This window comes from Pleuronectes platessa, chromosome 6, assembly GCF_947347685.1.
Source record: "Pleuronectes platessa chromosome 6, fPlePla1.1, whole genome shotgun sequence".
Taxonomy (NCBI): domain Eukaryota; kingdom Metazoa; phylum Chordata; class Actinopteri; order Pleuronectiformes; family Pleuronectidae; genus Pleuronectes; species Pleuronectes platessa.
Genome location: NC_070631.1, coordinates 26,294,040 through 26,312,276, shown reverse-complemented (window position 1 = coordinate 26,312,276; position 18,237 = coordinate 26,294,040). Strand labels below are relative to the sequence as shown.

The following is an 18,237-nucleotide window of genomic DNA, read 5'->3' as shown; positions in this document are numbered from 1 at the left end:
TTTGTAGAGATTTAGTATGGAACTGTAAAAGGCAGATTAGCAGTTCAGGCTATTTTTTGCTGCGGAATATTGCCTTGCAGTGGATACTTGTCATACTTGTTTGTATTTAATAGATGATTAAATGAATATAAATTACACAAATTACATTTTTGATTAACTTATATTAATCGAGTATGAAAAAAAATTGTTCTATCGGTGCAGTCCAAGTCAAATTACTCCTCCTCAACCCCCTGTGAAGCATACTGCCCACAACTCAAAGTCCCATGCTCCAGACTCTTCTATCCTTTATCTCTCACACAGGCCTGTCTGGTGTTGCCCTTCTAATTTCAAGGTTTTGTTTAGTCAGGAACTGGAAAGAAGAAGCCGTCCTTGCCACATGTTTAGTGTGAGATCAGCTTCTCAGGAGGCTGCCTCGACAAGAGATAGTGTCCAATGTTTAGAGCTTAAAGGGATAGTTCACCCACAAACAAAAAGTCACTCATTATCTACTCACCACTTTGCTTATAAAGGGGTTCTCGCTGTGAGAGCAAAGGCACGAGTGGTCAGCATTCAATCCAATTGAATTGGATGTGGCTGCAGCCTTCTGAACTAGAGGATCAATCAGATAACAGCCCTTAGCTGTGCTGATTAATCATCTGGTGAAGGTGGAGGCTCCCTCTGATGCCAGTTCTATTTTTAATTTTTCACACGTGGTTCTATAATCCTCATCTGTTGTAAGAAAGTCAGATCTTTTCTGACATGATGTCTCCTTCGCCTTGTTGAGTGTGAGTGTTTCCTTTCTTAATGAATAAGAGTTTGAATTCTTCATCAAGCTTAATGATTATCTGTTGCTCTGCTGGAGAAAAACACACCTCACAGGTTTTTGCGCCTTTTAGGGACATTTTATCATCTTTTCTACAATGAATTAGTCTGGGCTGCTTGCACATGGCAAACACATGGTTTATCAAAACCTGGCTAGAGTTAGCTTTGCTTTGACCTCAAGAGAAGAGCATATGCACGTCAAGATAAGCATGATAGATCCTCCTCTGCAGATATGAGAGTTTACACTTCTCAATGTCACAAATATTAATTTTTCATTTGACATCACGTAGCACTTTCACTTTTGTATTCCAACTTTTTTACTTCATACATCTACTCTGATATATAATTATTATATTTTATACTCCAATACATTTATTCGACATATTTAAAAAAACATATAATATAACAAGCTGTTAAAACACATTGTTGATAACCAAACCAGTGGTTTTGAAAATGTTTCGCTTCTGAAAAACAAATGTACAGTGCTTTGCATAAGTATTCACCCCACTTGAACTTTTTCCCATTTTGTACTGTTACAAACTGGAATTCAAATAGACTTAAACAGACTTTTTCCCATTTTATCAACACAATATACGTAGTACTTTGAAGGTGCAAAATACCTAATTACACTTAATTGTGACACAAACAGTGATGGAACAAAAAAGTTGACATCTGTTCCCAGCCCCGCTGACTTCTCTGAAGCGGGGCTGGGACGCGGAATTGGAGCCCCGCTCGCCGTCGCCTCCAGTGTTGGGTGTGGGTCCCAACAGAGCCAGCTGACGCTCCGCCAGCATCAGGTCCCTCTCCTCCAGCTCCCGTCTGGTCGCCGCTCCTTCCTGCCGTTCCGCGTCTCTGGCTGCGTCGAGCCCCACCTTGGGCTCCAGTGTGGCAGTGGTGATTGCCACGGGGCTCTCCCACACACAGCCAGAGGAGGAAGTGTTGCTTCTTTCAAACATTCAAAAACACCAGCGAGAGTCTGGACCCAATTCTGTAGACATCCTCTGGAGGTCATGTCTAGAAGTGGCTCTAGTCTAGACAGTCCTCAACTGTTGCTTTTCACTCCATCATCTTCCCAGTTTCGCTTCTGGTTGTCTTTCCCTTTTAGTGAAATGTTAAATTAAATAATCAAATTACCTTCATCAAACAAGTATTGTCATCAAGCAGATAACATACACACAGTCAGAACATACACTGTGAAAAACAGAGTAACAAACGTACCCTTGGTTAAATGGTTGCTGATCTTTTTCCTGTAAAAGAAACAAAACAAAGGAGAAAGCTATTAACCAACGACATCATGACTTGACGGAGGTCTTATCATCCATGAGAACATTTTCTTCCACCACACACACATCGTACCTGCAAGATGTCTTTTCCACAAAAACCAGGTGACTAATGAACCAACCACCAAAAGACCCAAAACAACCACTACAACGATGATTGCAGTTGGTGCCTTTTTTAAATTTCCACATTCAGCGTCAGTTGAAGGTGTTCCTGGTTGCATCAGCTGAAAGTTTTGTGATTCACATCTGGAACGACAGGTGAACATTTTCACAGGACCATGTAGATGCACCACAGATTCACTGTTAGTGTAAGAAACCAGGCCCGTCCATGTCTAGTGTGACTCTTTACTTACTGTGTGTGTGGTTGACAAGACGTACGCGTCCCATCAGAAAATGTTCCATCACTGCATTCAGAGCACTGAGAGTCTGTGAGGGGTGTTCCTGTACAAACACAAACTATACACAGTTACTAGTGTACACATCATATTAGCATTATATAGCAAAGTGGTATTTGACATCATACATTACATTTCATTTAGCTGACGCTTTTATCCAAAGCGACTTACAATAAGTGCATTCAAACCCGAGGGTACATACCAAGGACGATAAGAATCAATAAAGTACAATTTCTTCAAAATAAAGCAAAACTACAAAGTGCTATAAGTAAGTGCCATTTAAGTGCTACTAAAGTGTTAGTTTCAAAAGTTGTTAGTATTTTTTTTATTCAAGGTGAAGTCGGAAGAGGTATGTTTTTAGTTTTCGGCGGAAGATGTGTAAACTTTCTGATGTCCGGATGTCAATGGGGAGCTCATTCCACCATTTAGGAGCCAGGACGGCAAACAGTCGTGTTTTTGATGAGTGTTTAGCTCGCAGTGAGGGAGCAACGAGCCGATTAGCCAAATCAGAGCGGACTGAACGAGCTGGGGTGTAACGTTTGACCATGTCCTGGATGTAGACTGGACCTGATCCGTTCACAGCATGGTACGTAAGTGCTAGTGTTTTGAACCGGATGCGAGCAACCACTGGTAACCAGTGAAGGGAGCGGAGGAGAGGAGTAGTGTGAGTGAATTTAGGTTGGTTAAAAACCAGTCGAGCTGCTGCATTCTGGCTCCTAGCAGGTAGACCTGCTAGCAGGTAGACCTGCCAGGAGGGAGTTACAGTAATCTAGACGTAAGATGACCAGAGCCTGGACCAGAACCTGCACCGCCTTCTGAGTGAGAAGGGGGCGTATTCTCCTGATGTTGTACAGCATGAATCTACAGGACCGTGTTGTTGCAGTAATGTTGGCAGTAAGGGAGAGTTGGCTGTCGAGTGTTACGCCCAGGTTCCTAGCCGTCTGAGTGGGGGTTAACACAGAGTTGTCAAAGTTAATAGTCAGGTCGTGGATGGGAGAGTCTTTCCCTGGAAGGAAAAGTAGTTCAGTCTTGTCTGATTTCCAAAGGTAAACAAATATTTGATCATTGATGTTTTTGAACAGCAAACATTTCTTTGTTCATATTCTCTCCTTTTTATGTGAGGTGTGATGAACTGTAGAGCAGCATGCCACTAAACATACTAACAGGATTCTATAAACTAAGGAACATTGACAGAATTCTGTTCTTCTATGTTACATTTCAAAGATACAAAAACTATTTTACATTCTTTTATCTCATCACACCTGGATCACTGAACTGTCTTTAATGACTATATTCACTATTTGTTTTTATATATGCTTTTTTTTTGCTTTGCAACATTGGTTTGAGTAATGTGTAAATTAAGGTAAGATAAGATGTACCTTTAACAATCCTGCATTTCCCAGTCAACACAGCAGCACAGGGGCAAATTGTAGTAAGAATAAAAATATGAATAATAACTAAATTAAACAACACCTTATACATAAGGCTGTTTTTCAAAATTGTCAAATTATTGTTAATTGTGTCAGACTGCCACTCAGCTCTCTCTCTCTTTTGAAAGAAGGTTATTATTATTATTGCTATTATTACCATAGTTGCACAGGAAGATGGGTAAAACAATACACAGACCCATATGTGGATGTCTGTATGCAGACCAAATTGTGTGTCCACGTTGATTGTACACATTGACTGTGCACGCTCCAGGTCCAATATATCTGCCTACTGGAGTGAAATGTGGTGTCAGGTACGTATGCACTGAACGCCAGAACAACGCAGAGCCTCATTTTAAGAATGGAACTGTGTGACCTGAACGAGTTCTCAACTCTCAGCTAAGAAGGAATGCAGAAAGTTTGGTCTGCCCCTCTCTATTTAAGTCTAGACATGTCTTATGCTATTCCTAATGGTGCTTTTATAACGAACGTCCAGATTACGTTCAAAGTCAATGCAAAGACGTGTCAGGATGAAAAATTCATATCTCTCGCCCTGGGTGTCACATTTAACACCATGCCAAAACCTTTAGTTGAAACATTGGAAATCCACTTGACAATTCATTGACTGGATGGCTCAAATAAGCTGCTCTGTGTTCTTCATAGCTTTTCACAGTTTTGAAAGATAAAATCTTTAAGTCAGTATTAGAAAACTCACCTCTGAGTTTGATGTACTGCCCTGGTTGACATTGTTTGTGTTTCTGTGCAGCTGCACAGTTGTTCCCTATGCGGTCTATACAGTAGAATCCTTCCAGAGGTTCACAAACTGAATCCGTTGTTGCTGTGCATGAAGTGTTTGTCTGCAGACCAGAAGCTGTCGACACATAGAGGATACATATGAAGGAGGGCACATATGAAGATAGAAAAATGCTGAACTATGTATTCTATGAGACAGCAAATATGCCTTTTTTGTCTGGCAAAATATCATTAAAACTAATCTTTAGTTCTTATTATATCTTTAGGACATAAAATAAATTGTCCAATCTATAAGTCTACGAGGGTGAAGTATAAAACAGCCGTTAACACAACAGAGTGGACTGATCTCCTTGTGGCAGGAACAAGGAGATATGAAGTGAACAACTGACTTTTGTAAAATGTCACACTTCTGCCATTACTGCAAGTCCCACTGAGATAAACCACAGAGCACAGCAGAGTCTCATAACTTGACTGTAAAAAAGAAGAACTAAAAATACGAACCTCATCATGGGATATGTTTTGTGACTTAGTTATGCAAGAAGAGGCTCTTGTGACTCCTTATCCACTATCCCAGTTTCATCTATGCCAAATCAGTAATATGCAGGAAACTATTCTAATCAGACTAACACAGTGACACTGTAAAACATCATCAGAACAGCTCAGCCCCGTGTCAGCTCACACACTGTAAGACTTGCAGTAACATGCCTCCTTAATGATTTTAAACCTACAGTAAATGTCAGCACACAAATCTACCTGGACCACAGGTCGTGCAGGGGAAACACTTGGTAAGTCCAGTGGGAAGATTCATGAAGGTGTTATTCACACAGGGCAAACAGGAAGTGCTCCTGAACTCTGTGCAGTGTGTTTTAACACGATTTCCTGTAGAAGAGAAAACTATTTACTTTCATGAAATGTTTGTTGAACAAAGACAAATCATCTTGAGGAAGGTTATAACGTAACATTGTAACATGTGCTGCAATTTCATTTGTATTACTTACAATAGAAGAAGCCAAAACATAAATAAATAAATTCTAGCCTATTGTTCTCGTTCAGGATCTTACCTGGGGGACAAAGAGGACAGCATTCTTTCCCTGTCTGATACTCAGTTGGATGACAACTCAGCATATTCACACGGAAGACTTTGACCAAAAATATCTGTGAAGGACAGGGCAAATGTTTTCACCTTAGTGAAACTTGGTTGACATGTTGACATTGTCAAAAACTGGAAAGGAGAGGAGAGGAGAGTAGGGGAGAGGAGAGGTTTTTCAAAATCCATTTATTGTGCATTCCCAGGAACAAAATACACTTCTTACATCAAACACCAGGTGTAAAACCCAAACAAAAAATGTTAGTAAATAATACATATAGCTTCTTTCCGATATATGCATATATATACACACACATACACATATACACATAAATATATATATACAAACACGCATGTACATACCCATGCACACATCCATACAAACTTAACATGTTTAACATGTTGTTTATAGCTGTCTTTTTTACAAAATATTTCGGACCGTAAATGAACAAACCAAATGAAAATACCTCTCCCAGGCCTGAAACCATCGTTTCAACAAATTAGAACGTGCGTCAGGCTGAGGGCCCTGAAAAAAAAAAACTGTTCAAGTGTTTCAGGTTGATAACAAAAGGTACACCCCTCCCACAGCTCCGGGTTCAAGCTGCGCTCTGTATCGGTTTGTAGCTACCGTCCCGTGCACCACCCTCCACTGGAGGTCTGCTGTCCGTTCTTCAATGGGCAGCTTGTACAAGGACTGCCAGCTGCCTTTCGGAGAAGTGTGTGGCTCCAACCGCCCAGTCCAACTCGACTCTCTCATCCCTTCCAGCGAGTGAAAAATGTGAACCTTTACACAGTTCTGGGAAAACAGACTTCTTTCCACAGTCTGAAAAGGTGTCCAGGTGCGGGGTTGGGAAGACCACAGCTGACCACCCCTCTCCTGCCACTCCCCTACAGCTGGGGTGATGAACAGGCAGGGGAAAACGGTTTTCCGACTGCTCACACTGGTCACACAGAGTATGGCTCCTTGCCAAAAAACTCCTGGTTTGCGGCAGGTCGGCACAGCCCTCCTCCAACACTTTGTTGAGCAGTCTGGTAGACTTGATGTTGCAGGGTGTTTATCGTTGTTGCTGTCATCTTTAACAGATGGCCCAGTTTGGTGCAGCCAGCTCGTCCGAGGTTGGCTCTGAGGCTGGCAGACTGCAGTATTTCGGACTCATAAAGTTATAAAAAACAAAAACAGCGGTTCCTCGAACCACCACCATCCAGGTCTCATAGAAAAAAATGAGATCAGAGGTCATTGAAGAGTGAGAAAACACCATGTGAAGCCTGATTATTTTGCCGTGCTTCTCGTCTTTCTCATTGTTTTCCCTTTCGCATCTTTCCTCAGGGTCGTGATGTGTTTTTTTTAGACGGTATCGTTTCCTCTCGTCCAACTGTTCAAACCCAACCTGTCTTTTTAAAACAGCCACAGATCTAATTAATTTATCAGTGTCCTCAAAATATTCCTCTGCTTTAACAGCCCTCCCGAAGGTTTCGTCTAGAAAACTGTTAATTTCTTCCAGCGTGTAAAGAGAGGTACTTCTAGCTGGGGTCCCAACAGATGATACACTCTCTAAGTCTGACTCGTCCTCCATTTCTTCACATGTGGCCTGACTGCCTGACTAACTGACAGACTCTGTCCCCCATTGATGTTGTCAAAGTGCTCCGTGGCATCTGAGGAACCTACCTCCTCAACTTGTTCTCTTTCCTGTGAAATTTCTGCGGCTGCAGACTGAAGGGATTTGTTTACATCCTCAGTCACACGTAATTTCTTTGAATGACTCTATCCCTCTGAAGTCTCTCCTCCAGGCTGTGAAACGTCCCCCCCACTCACGGCATCCCCACCACTCAAAACTCTACCGCGAGTGGACTTTGCCACTTCAGCGCGAGGAGCGTCCACCGACGCGGTGGGAGCGGACTCCTCCGCTTCGGCGCTATGGCCGTCGCTGAGTGCAGCCGCCGGTGTTCCAGTTTAACTGGCGCGCATGGCAACTGGCGACGTTCCAGATGTTGACGCTCTTTTTCAGAGCCGGTGGCAGATTCGTCATTTTTACAAAGCGCCTGAGTGTGAAGTGCGGTGATCTACTGAAAGTCTTGCTGAAATAAAAATCCTACAAAAACCCTTCACGAGTTCATGTGTCCGTGTCAGCATCACTTTGAGACCGCAATATAAATTTAAATGGTAAAAAAAAAAAAAATAGTACAAAAACCTTGAACGGGATTCGAAACAACGAGCTGAAGCACTATAAGCTTCTAGCCTGCTGACGATCTTACTACGCCACCGAGCTGCTGAAATCTTCATCGCGCGTCAGATAAATGTTTCGTTTTGTGCTTTGTCAGATGTACAACACCAGATGTGCTCCAAGGTAACGCCCAGATCAACTGGTGATAGTCCGAACTCAGAATAAACGCTATAAACGTTATACCAGGCTTTACAAATCTGACGCTCATCTTCATGGGAGACACAGGGAGCATTGAAGAACACACACGCGTCACCAGCTCCACGCAAAGTGCTTTTGTTTGACGCTGTTGATCATTACAATGCGCACACGCCAAACCAGTGCTACATGTAAACATCCCTCACATCAACAAGGCGGAAGCTCGAGCAGTGTTTTTATGAGCAAAGTTGGTGAACGTGCTTCTAATGGACGTGTGGAGCTTCACGTGTCCTCCTGTCGCTGCGGTTAAAGTCAGCGGACGGGATTTTAAAAGATGTTCTCATTGTTCTCGATGATCAGATTCATTCATCGGAGAATGAAAACAACCCAAACGCTCATCACAGAACGGATGCGTTTGTTTTTCGTAGTTTCTTTAATGCAAGTGTTGTTTATCTGGTTGAAATCAACAGATGATCTGTCCGAAGTGTGTCGAGTGTGTTGTCAATATGACACATGTGTGTCGAGGCAAATCTGGAAAACTAACTTAACGTCTCCATTGTCGAACAACGTGTTGTGTATTTCTTGACTTCAGTCAGATGGCTGCGTGCTTTGTTGGTGCTGTGTCAGTCGAAGGAGTAAATAAAGTTCACTGTGTAACTATGACAACTCTGGCAAATTATTATAGTGATAAATAATAACAATAAAACTATTTATATTTTGTTTATATATCACAACATTTACACATTTCCCATTAATTCAGGATGTTTTCTAGAAATACAAATTATCAGAATGTCTTCAGGACAAACGGCAGTGAAAATATGATTGTTTTAAAAAAGTGGGCTTGTGTCCCACTTTACCCCAGCTACAGGGCAAAGTGGTCCACTTACTTTTTCCACTTTAATACTACCATAACAACACATGTGGTAATAGTTAAAATCCCGACAGCTAGATTGACAACCACTAATATCGGACTAGTAACAGAATCATGGGGATTGGTCAATTAAGCACATTTATGATTATTATGATTCATGTGATCTCATTGTTTCTCTGTCCAATTGGCAGGGACAGGTATATTGTTTTTCTCTGCGTATTCAAATGCCAGTTCACGGCACTTAACTGGAGCAAGGCCATGGAAGCTGGAATATTTCTATCCCTTCCAGATTTTCTTAAGGACTTCTTTCCTTGAATGACCTCAGCGGCTGCACTCTCTATCTCTGCGAGGGGTGTTTGGCCCCAGGTTGTCTTCCTGGTGTATAGTTTCTTGGCATGATGGCTTTTCTACAATGTTTATGACATTAAAAAATAAAACATATATAATGTAATATAATACTAGAATATGTTTAAGACTAAACTTGAGGCACTGTCTCACTTTACCCCACAGCATTCGTCCCACTTTACCCCACAGCCACCGTTTCAGAAAAAACAACTTCTCTTAGCAATTCAGGCTAATCTTCAGCTAGCATCAATCACATGGTTTTATATGTTGGAAGTTCACCAACATGTATGATATAAGTTTTTCTACCTGATTCAGTTGATTAAGTTCAAAGCAAGAAAATTTACTTTTACATGCAAAAAACACATTTTTATCAAAAAACAAACAGCACCAGCACCAACTTCTCCTTCATGGCAAGGGGGGAATGGGAGGGGCTTGAAAACATAATGGTCACATGACCACAAATATGTTTCGTTGCCTAGATACGAAACATATCTCACATTACCCGATGTCCCACATTACCCCGCTCTCCCCTACTACGTTTTTGTTGTGAACTTGTCTGAGCGGAGAATCTCCTCCTGTTGTGCATGTGTGAAAGGAAAATTGCAGAGAAAGTAAGGCCCCAAATTTTATGGAGATCCTCCACAGGACATGTCTACAAAACGGCTAATAAGTGACAGAGAGAGGAAAAGAGGATCAGAACTGTAGGTGGCGAGGGGCAGTGTGACGCAACTTTACCAACAAAGATGCAGCCTCCAAATGTTTACTTCTCAGATTCATGTTGAACGGCAAGTTGGCAGTTTTCTTGAGCTGAAGTCACCATCACTGAGATCCGGCTGGAGATGATTTTTAAATCCCCAAAAAGAGGGACACATCTGGAAACAAAGAGGACTCAGATTTACAAACCGCACAGAACAGCAGGGGACCTATCAACATTACTGCTGCTAATCTAATAAAGTCTGTCTTTCTTTAATTTTCAGTGAGTGGTAACATTAATATTCAAGTGCAAAAAAATAGGTAAACAGGACTTGGTTGAGTTTCTTGAAGACGTTTCACGTGTTATCCAAGAGGCTTCTTTATTTCTAACTGTTTGCTGGTCCACCCATAAGACCAAACACCCTGACAGAAGCACAGCAACGTGGTACATGCAGTTGAATGTAGTGAGGAATGCTCAGACCTTTACAATTGGGAAACTAAACAACCTCTTCATTAACACATGGCAAAGCACAGGAGAACTGGTGACTCAGGTCTGGACTCAGCAGTCTGCCTACATCTAAAGGACAATGGACGTTCATTTGAACAAAAAAGGAAGTCCACATTTTAGCCAGGAAAGACAGATGTTTTGAAAGAGGAGTGAAGGAAGTCATGTACGTCAAACTAGAAAAAACATATCTGAACAGAAGAGGAGGGTTAAGACACAACCTCTCAACAACATACAACAGAGTCCTGACTTCCCTCCCCAGGAAGTTTCACTGCAATTCACACGTTAGGACACATGACCCCCAGGGGGCAGGTGTGTCAACAACTCCCAGTGAAACCAACAGCAGGGTGGGGCCAGCCTCTCAGGTAACCTCAAGGAAACTTAACCAAGTCCAGTTGACCTGTTTTCTTGCACTCTGATATATCATGATCTGGATGACTGAGTGTCTTCACAGGCAGATAACATTAATCATTACACCTAGCACTGGAGTCAGGTCAGCTTTTACAGCCCATTTCTCTGCTCACAGTCCAAAGTTCATGCTTATTCATGTTCCCTTTCAAAGTTCGCAAATGGTTCCACGGTTCAGTGAGATCGAGTGGATTTGAGATAAGTGTGTAGCCTACATGGGTTGTTGGCTGTAATAATAGTGTAATAATGATACTGTAACACACCACGCTCACACATCCAAGAGTTGGTTTCATGTGTGAGCAGATGTTTTTTTTCTGAATGATCACTCGTTGAGTGCAGGAAGTGGACAAGTGATTTTACCAAGAGTATTCACCAAACTTCTGATGTGTTCAAAGGTGGGGGTGTGTTCACGTGATGTTTTTTTTCCAAATATTAAGACTCCACCCTTCATCGATACCTGAAAGTGAAAGTTATACACAACTCAAACACAGACCATGTTAACAGACATTAACAGTATTTCCCTATGGCAAGTCGTTGGAGCATTTATTCCATATCCTTAATTTAACATGTCAGTCCCCTCCCCTAGTACGGTCTTTGTCAGCAAGAATTGGAAATTTGTTCGCACTAGTTCGGCATTTTTATAGTTGAATAAAAAATCTTACTAGTCACTCTTTTCAGCATCTAGTGGCACTTTTGTTCAACTAGTTACAACAGAAACTTTAATATTAGCACTACGCATCGCACTAGTAGCACTGAAGTCCCTACTAGTGTTTTTTTTGCCGCACTAGTAGCCCTCTGGACTGAAATAGTAATGCTGAAAGTCTTACCAGCTAACTAGTAAGCTTTAACAGCTCTGGCATGTTAGCTAGTCCAACATGGATGCAGCGCACTAGTAAACTAGTAGCCTTCAATTTTCTGCAAATCCAAATATTCCTGAATGGAAATGTTGGATTTTACTTTGACAATCTCTTAATCGATAGAGTAAAAAATTATGATCTTCATTATGTGGATAGTCAGAGAGGTCCTGAACACAGTCATATCAGTCTCTCTCTGGAATAATTGAGCAAAGTATGTTACAGTACTTTGAAATATCCAATAATGATCTATTCCACAGTGGAAATGTTGGACTTTACTTTGCAAAATCTCTTAATCTGTACAGTAAAAATGTTTGATCTTCAGTATGTGGATAGTCTGAGAGGTCCTGAACACAGGCATATCAGTGTCTCTCTGGAATTATTGAGCAAAGTATTTTTATAGTACTTTAAATATCCCGATATCTGCTACTTGAAGCTAAAAATGTGTGACTTTTATTTTGTAAAATCTCTAAATTGATACAGTAAAACTGCTATTCATAAAAATGACACAGGTAAGATGGTATAAACTTCTTGTGAATATAATCCAATCCATTTTATTTTCAATCATGTTTTTTGTATACGCTCCATGTCAGTTTATTTTGAAAACCGGATGTTTTTCTTCTAACTTCGAGTACTCCTTCCCGTTTCTGTCAGTTCGAATCCGATTACCATAAATGTCAGTATATGGGTGCAGTAGAATTTCCCTGTCGGCTGACTTGACCACAGAGATAGCCATAGTTCCCTGACATTGAAACGTCCATGATAACACCAGTACACAGCAAGCAGATAGTTGACATCTAGTGAATATGTGTGAATATGCTTACATCTTTACCGAACTTATAATTCTCGTCTTTAATAAAACTGCTGCAGCTTTGGATAAAAGCGTCAACTAAATGAAATGTAACGTAATGAGATGTTTAAGCTTTACGTATCTGTTTCACTGTTTCCTTTCAGCAAAGATGTTGCCGATATATCTGGAACATCTTAACAATCTACTGGCTCACTCCCGCTCTTTATAATGCAACATACAGAGGTTATATAGAAATTCAGTCTGCTGTCCGTGGTTAATGTGATAAGATATAAGACACTCTGCAGGTTCCGTCAATAGGCAGTTAGTTTTCATTTCACAGTGACGGACGGGTGTTTACTCACAGATTCGAATGTCCAGGATCCATAAATCGGAGCGAAAAGGTATTCGTTTCTTCGTAGTATACTTTCTGTTTCTCTCTCTCTCTCTCTCTCTCTCTCTCTCTCTCTCTCTCTCTCTCTCTCTCTCTCTCTCTCTCTCTCTCTCTCTCTCTCTCTCTCTCTCTCTCTCTCTCTCTCTCTCTCTCTCTGTCATGGGCACCAAGTCCTGAGGGGGCACCAAAAAAAAAGCAACTGAAAAATCATCATAGTTATAATAATTATGTAGCCGAGCGTTTGGTTGTTTCATAAGACAAAGGACACGAGAGCAGGTCATGCGCTCGGGACAGCACACCCGTTTATCCTCAGTTCATTTTACAACTTCACTCATGACAGCACCCACTTCCTTTAAAACCCCCTTTCAAAATAAGAGTCACTACCAACAACCCACTTAAAACCGGAAATACAAATCAACCCTCAACAATAACGTCATTAAATAAATTAGCTTACAATTATAATGCCGATATTATTTCAGTATAGAAATATTAGGTACCTTTTAGCCATGTATATCACAAAAAAGGCAGAACAAGAGATATATTAAATTGCTCAAAAAAAGTTAAAGAAGATTGACTATTCTTGTTTGTACTTATTGATGATTATTTAATGTAATTATAGAGGAGTTATGCTTAGGGCACCAAAATGGCTCGCAGCGGCACTTGGTGGAATCATACTACGTCCCCATCGTGCACAAATGACTGACAGACTTTTGGCCAATTTGGTCTTTTGCAAATGCAATGCAGCATAGGGCCCTGACATATAAAAAGCACAACCCCGTTCATTGTTATGTTCAAGTATTTGTTATGTTTCTCACATGTACACACACACAGACAATATGAGGTGAGATAAATGAGATGAGATAAGCACAGGACAGGACAGAAACTGCTGTGGAACTAGTTAAAATGCTAAATACAATGTTAGCACTTTTGTACAAATAATTACAGTTTCACTTTTTTTCAAATGTGTTCATTCTGTAGGAGTGGTTTAAAATGAAGAATACTCTTGCAAAATATGAGTTAAATGTTAAAAATGATTGGTTAATAGTGCAATAGGGAAGTGCAATGTCAGCAAAAAAATTTCAATTGCACTTGTTTTAATAAATAAATACAGATTTAAAAAGCATACATGATCTGTGTAAATATATTATTACTCAGTGATCAAAAGGACTCAAAAAGACTCGAAACTCAAACTGCAGGACTTGGACTTGACTTGAGACTTGTCAGTCTTGACTTTGGACTTGAATCGGGACTTGAGGGCAAAGACTTGAGACTTACTTGGGACTTGCAAAAAAATGACTTGGTCCCACCTCTTGTGCTAAGTAACACAGAAGAGGAAAATGTCAGGGTCTGGGCACAGCGATGCCAAAGCCTGCAAGGCAAGCCTCGGGTTGAAGTTTAGCCAGGAAAGCGGAAGACGCGCACGGTCTCTTTTAACTGCACAGGAAATCCCACTTTAGACAGGAATCACATAGAGCCATATCCCGCATCATGTCTCAGAATGAACCAACTGACCGAGGCACATGAGCTGTCTGGTGTGCTGAAGGTTTTCATGTGTGAGCAGATGTTTATCGGACATGATAACTGATAACATGATGACTGCAGGATGTGGACGAGTGATTTTACTGAGGGTTTTCACCAAACTTTGACGTGGTCCCAGAGGTGGGGGTGCGTTCAAGTAATTGTTGTTTTTCAAAGTATTCAGACTCCACTCTTTCAGATATCAGAACGATATCTGAAAGTGAAAGTTGAACAAAATTTAAAGACAGACCATGTTCACAGTAGTTATCTGACAGATTAAAAGCGTCACTTAAATTAAATGTAATGAGATCTCATAGTAGTAGTCATAGTAGACAACACTGTATATGTTGCACTGTTTCAGTTCCAGAAAATATATAGGGCCAATTTATCTGCGACATCTTAACAATCTTCTGGTTATTTCCTCGGTCAAGTCGGCCTCCCATATTAACGGGGCCATTGTCAAGTGTCTGGACAATACGGTGAAGGTGATCCACCATACTTTTAACCAGGGGCGTTTCTAGGATTGAAAGAAAGGGGGTCTTAGCCCCTAAGGAGACGGAATGTTTCCCCCAATTTTTTTTGGGCTCATTTGGGGCTGCGGATATCCATGTTTCATACAGTTCATAGATTGGTTCAATCAGAAAGAGTGTGATTTTTCTCTGTATCTTTGCTTGCATTCATTCAGTATAAGATAACAGAAGAGACGGAATTTCAGGGTCATTGTGAAATTTGACAACACAAATATGAACTGATTATGAACAACAACATTCTATAGGCACTGATATTATTGTTTTAAAATACTAGAGATAGATATTAATGCAAAGAATAGAGAGCTGTCGATAGTTATTTCTTACATTTCAAATTTGCTCGTTTACACTCTTGCTCACTGGAGACATTTTCTAACAAAATAGCTAGCTAGCTAGCTTAGTGTTAACATAGCTCATTACAATATTCCCTTTCATTTGCCTCAAGTAAACCTAAATTTAAGCAGGTAACAATCGTTAACAACTACAGATCCTGCTGTCTTGATGAGAGATGTTACTTGGCAGAGTGAGAAAGCCAGCGCAGCAGCGATGCAGACTCCCCAAGGTCCTAGTGCCCGGTCTTTTATCGTTAAGTATGATGAGAGGCTATTGGATTGTAATTTGAAGGGGGAGAAAACATAGAAACCAGAAACGCACTCACATATGTTGCATGTTAGAGTTATAAATAACTTGTCCATGTGTAAAGCAATAGTTTAATTAAAAAAAAAAAATTGAAAAAAAACCTCAATAATTATTTGGGGGGGCTGAACAACATTTTAGAAGGGCTTCAGCCCCCCTAAAACAGGCCTAACGACGCCCCTGCTTTTAACCCTATTCTCCCACTCGTTAACCCAGCCACGAGGATGATGCTCCTCAGAGACAACACCAAGGATCTGTACCTGTCATTCTCTATTTAAATTGAGGGGTTTAATTATATGGTTTTTGTGTGACATCAGAGACACAAAGTGCAGGGAGGAGGTGCACCTTGTGCGCTCCTGCGGCGGCAGCTCCGGTGTCCCAGTTTAACTGGCGGACATATCAACTGGCGATATGTTTACCTTTTTCCAGATGTTGATGGGCGGTTGCATAGCCGGTCGCAGATTCGTCATTTTCACAAAGCGCCTGTGTGTGAGGTGCGGTGATCTAATGAAGGTCTCATTGAAATAAAAATCCTAGAGAAACCCTTCACAAGTTAATGTGTCCTTGTCAGCATCACGTTGAGACAGCAATATAAATCAAATGGTTAAAAAAAAGAAAATAGTACAAAAATCTTGAACGGGATACGAAACAACGAGCCGAAGCACTAAAAGCTTCTGGCCTGATGACGATATCATTACGCCACCGAGCCGCTGGGTTCTCTTCGCGCGTCAGATAAATGTCATGTTCTTTGCTTTGTCAGATGTATATCACCAGATGTGCTTAGATATAAATTAGGGATGCACCGATTTATCGGCCGAACATCGGTAGCGGCCGATATTCGCCTCGTTTACTGATATCGGCTTATCGGTAATAAACTTGACTTTCACCGATATCATTGGCCGATGTTCATATTTGTGGTAAAGCCGCTGGGCACGTACCGCGGCTGGGGGAGCAGTCGCTCCGTCGCCCTCCTCTCCGCGCCACCGGAGGCTCAGTGTGCGGCACCGGGAGGTCCTCATCCAGTGGCACCTCACGGCGTCACTGGTGGGGGGGCTTTCTTTATCTTGGACCGCGGGGCGGTGTCCATCGCCGGCGCGGAAGGCGGGCCGTTGAAGGGGACTGGGTACGCGGTCAGCGGCGGCCACTCTGGACGCGTGTCGGGCCCTTCTCGCAGATCACCTCAGCTACGGCGACCGCTGGGGGAACCCTCTGTTCGCGCGGGGGGGCACCCTGGGCAGCCCTAGCAGCTGACTGAGAACTGGTGCAGACCAGGGGAATCCGACTGTTTTATTAAAACAAGCATCGCGAAGGGCCACGGTGGGTGTTGACGCGATGTGATTTCTGCCCGACACTAAAAACAGGTAAAACTGAGGAGGGCTTGTTAAGTTATCTTGACTCATGCAGTGTAACTTGGTGTAAAAAGTATGAGCGTAGCGTCTGTTTAAGTACTTTATTCTCATTTGCATCGGCTCTATTCATCCGTCTCATGCACAGGTGACTAGGGAATTGACAACATACGTCATACACACAGAAGCCGTAACACATCTAATAAACGGGAAATACTGCTACCGTAAATCAATGAGAAGAGCGTTCTCTATAATGATACTTTAACAGGGCTGTTTTAGACAGGGTAAAAAGGTGCTGTTTTAAATTATCCTTGTCGTATTTTGACCAAAATATGTTACAGACATTTCATTAAGATCCCGAGGAACCATTTCAACTTGCGGTAAAATGGGCATAATATGTCTCAGTTAAATCAAAGATTGTTTCATAAATCTGCTTTTTAAATAATGATTTAATTATTTTTCTGGCACAAAAAGGTGAATGAATAATAACAAAAAGAAAATAAACAAATATCGGTATTGGTATCGGCTATCGGCCAGATTGTTATTTTAAATATCGGTATCGGTATCGGCCAAGAATTTCCATATCGGTGCATCCCTAATATAAATAGTTTTATTATTGTTATTTATTACTATTATAATTTGCCAGAGTTGTCATAATTATACAGTGAACTTTATTTACTCATGCGACTGACACAGCACCAGCAAAGCAACGGAGCCATCTGACAGAAGAGAAGAAATACACAACACGTTGACAATGAAGACGTTAAGTTAGTCTTCCAGATTTGCCTCATCACACATGTGTCATGTTGACAACACACTTCGGACAGATCATCTGTTGATTTCACACAGATAAACAACACTTGCATTACAGAAACTACGAAAAACAAACACACCCGTTCTGATGAGCGTTTGGGTTGTTTTCATTCTCCGATGAATGAACCTGATCATCGAGAACAACAAGAACATCTTTTAAAATCCTGTCTGCTGACTTTAACCGCAGCGACAGGAGGACACGTGAAGCTTCACACGTCCATTAGAAGCACGTTCACCAATTTTACTCATAAAAACACTGCTTGAGCTTCCGCCTTGTTGATATGAGGGGATGTTTACATGGGCAACTTGTTTGGTGTAAGCGCATTGTAATGATCACTAGCGTCAAACAAAACACTTTAAGTGGAGCTGGTCATGCGTGTATGTTCTTCATAACTCCCTGTGTCTCCTATGAAGAGGAGCATCAGATTTGTAAACTGGTA

The 18,237-nt window shown here is 41.4% G+C and overlaps 1 protein-coding gene across 1 annotated transcript; it reads right to left on the bottom strand.

Moving 5' to 3' along the window:
- Positions 1-859: 859 nt before the first annotated feature.
- On the bottom strand, positions 860-13,068 carry LOC128442055 (tumor necrosis factor receptor superfamily member 14). The gene is made up of 10 exons (XM_053424248.1): positions 12,929-13,068; positions 11,283-11,379; positions 10,052-10,188; positions 5,718-5,811; positions 5,410-5,535; positions 4,619-4,774; positions 2,435-2,522; positions 2,158-2,327; positions 2,020-2,048; positions 860-1,899 (listed from the first exon to the last, which is right to left on the bottom strand). The coding sequence occupies exons 3-9, from the start codon at positions 10,091-10,093 to the stop codon at positions 2,026-2,028; spliced, it is 699 nt and encodes a 232-aa protein (XP_053280223.1). The 5' UTR covers positions 10,094-10,188; positions 11,283-11,379; positions 12,929-13,068; the 3' UTR covers positions 860-1,899; positions 2,020-2,025.
- Between the last annotated feature and the right edge of the window lie 5,169 nt (positions 13,069-18,237).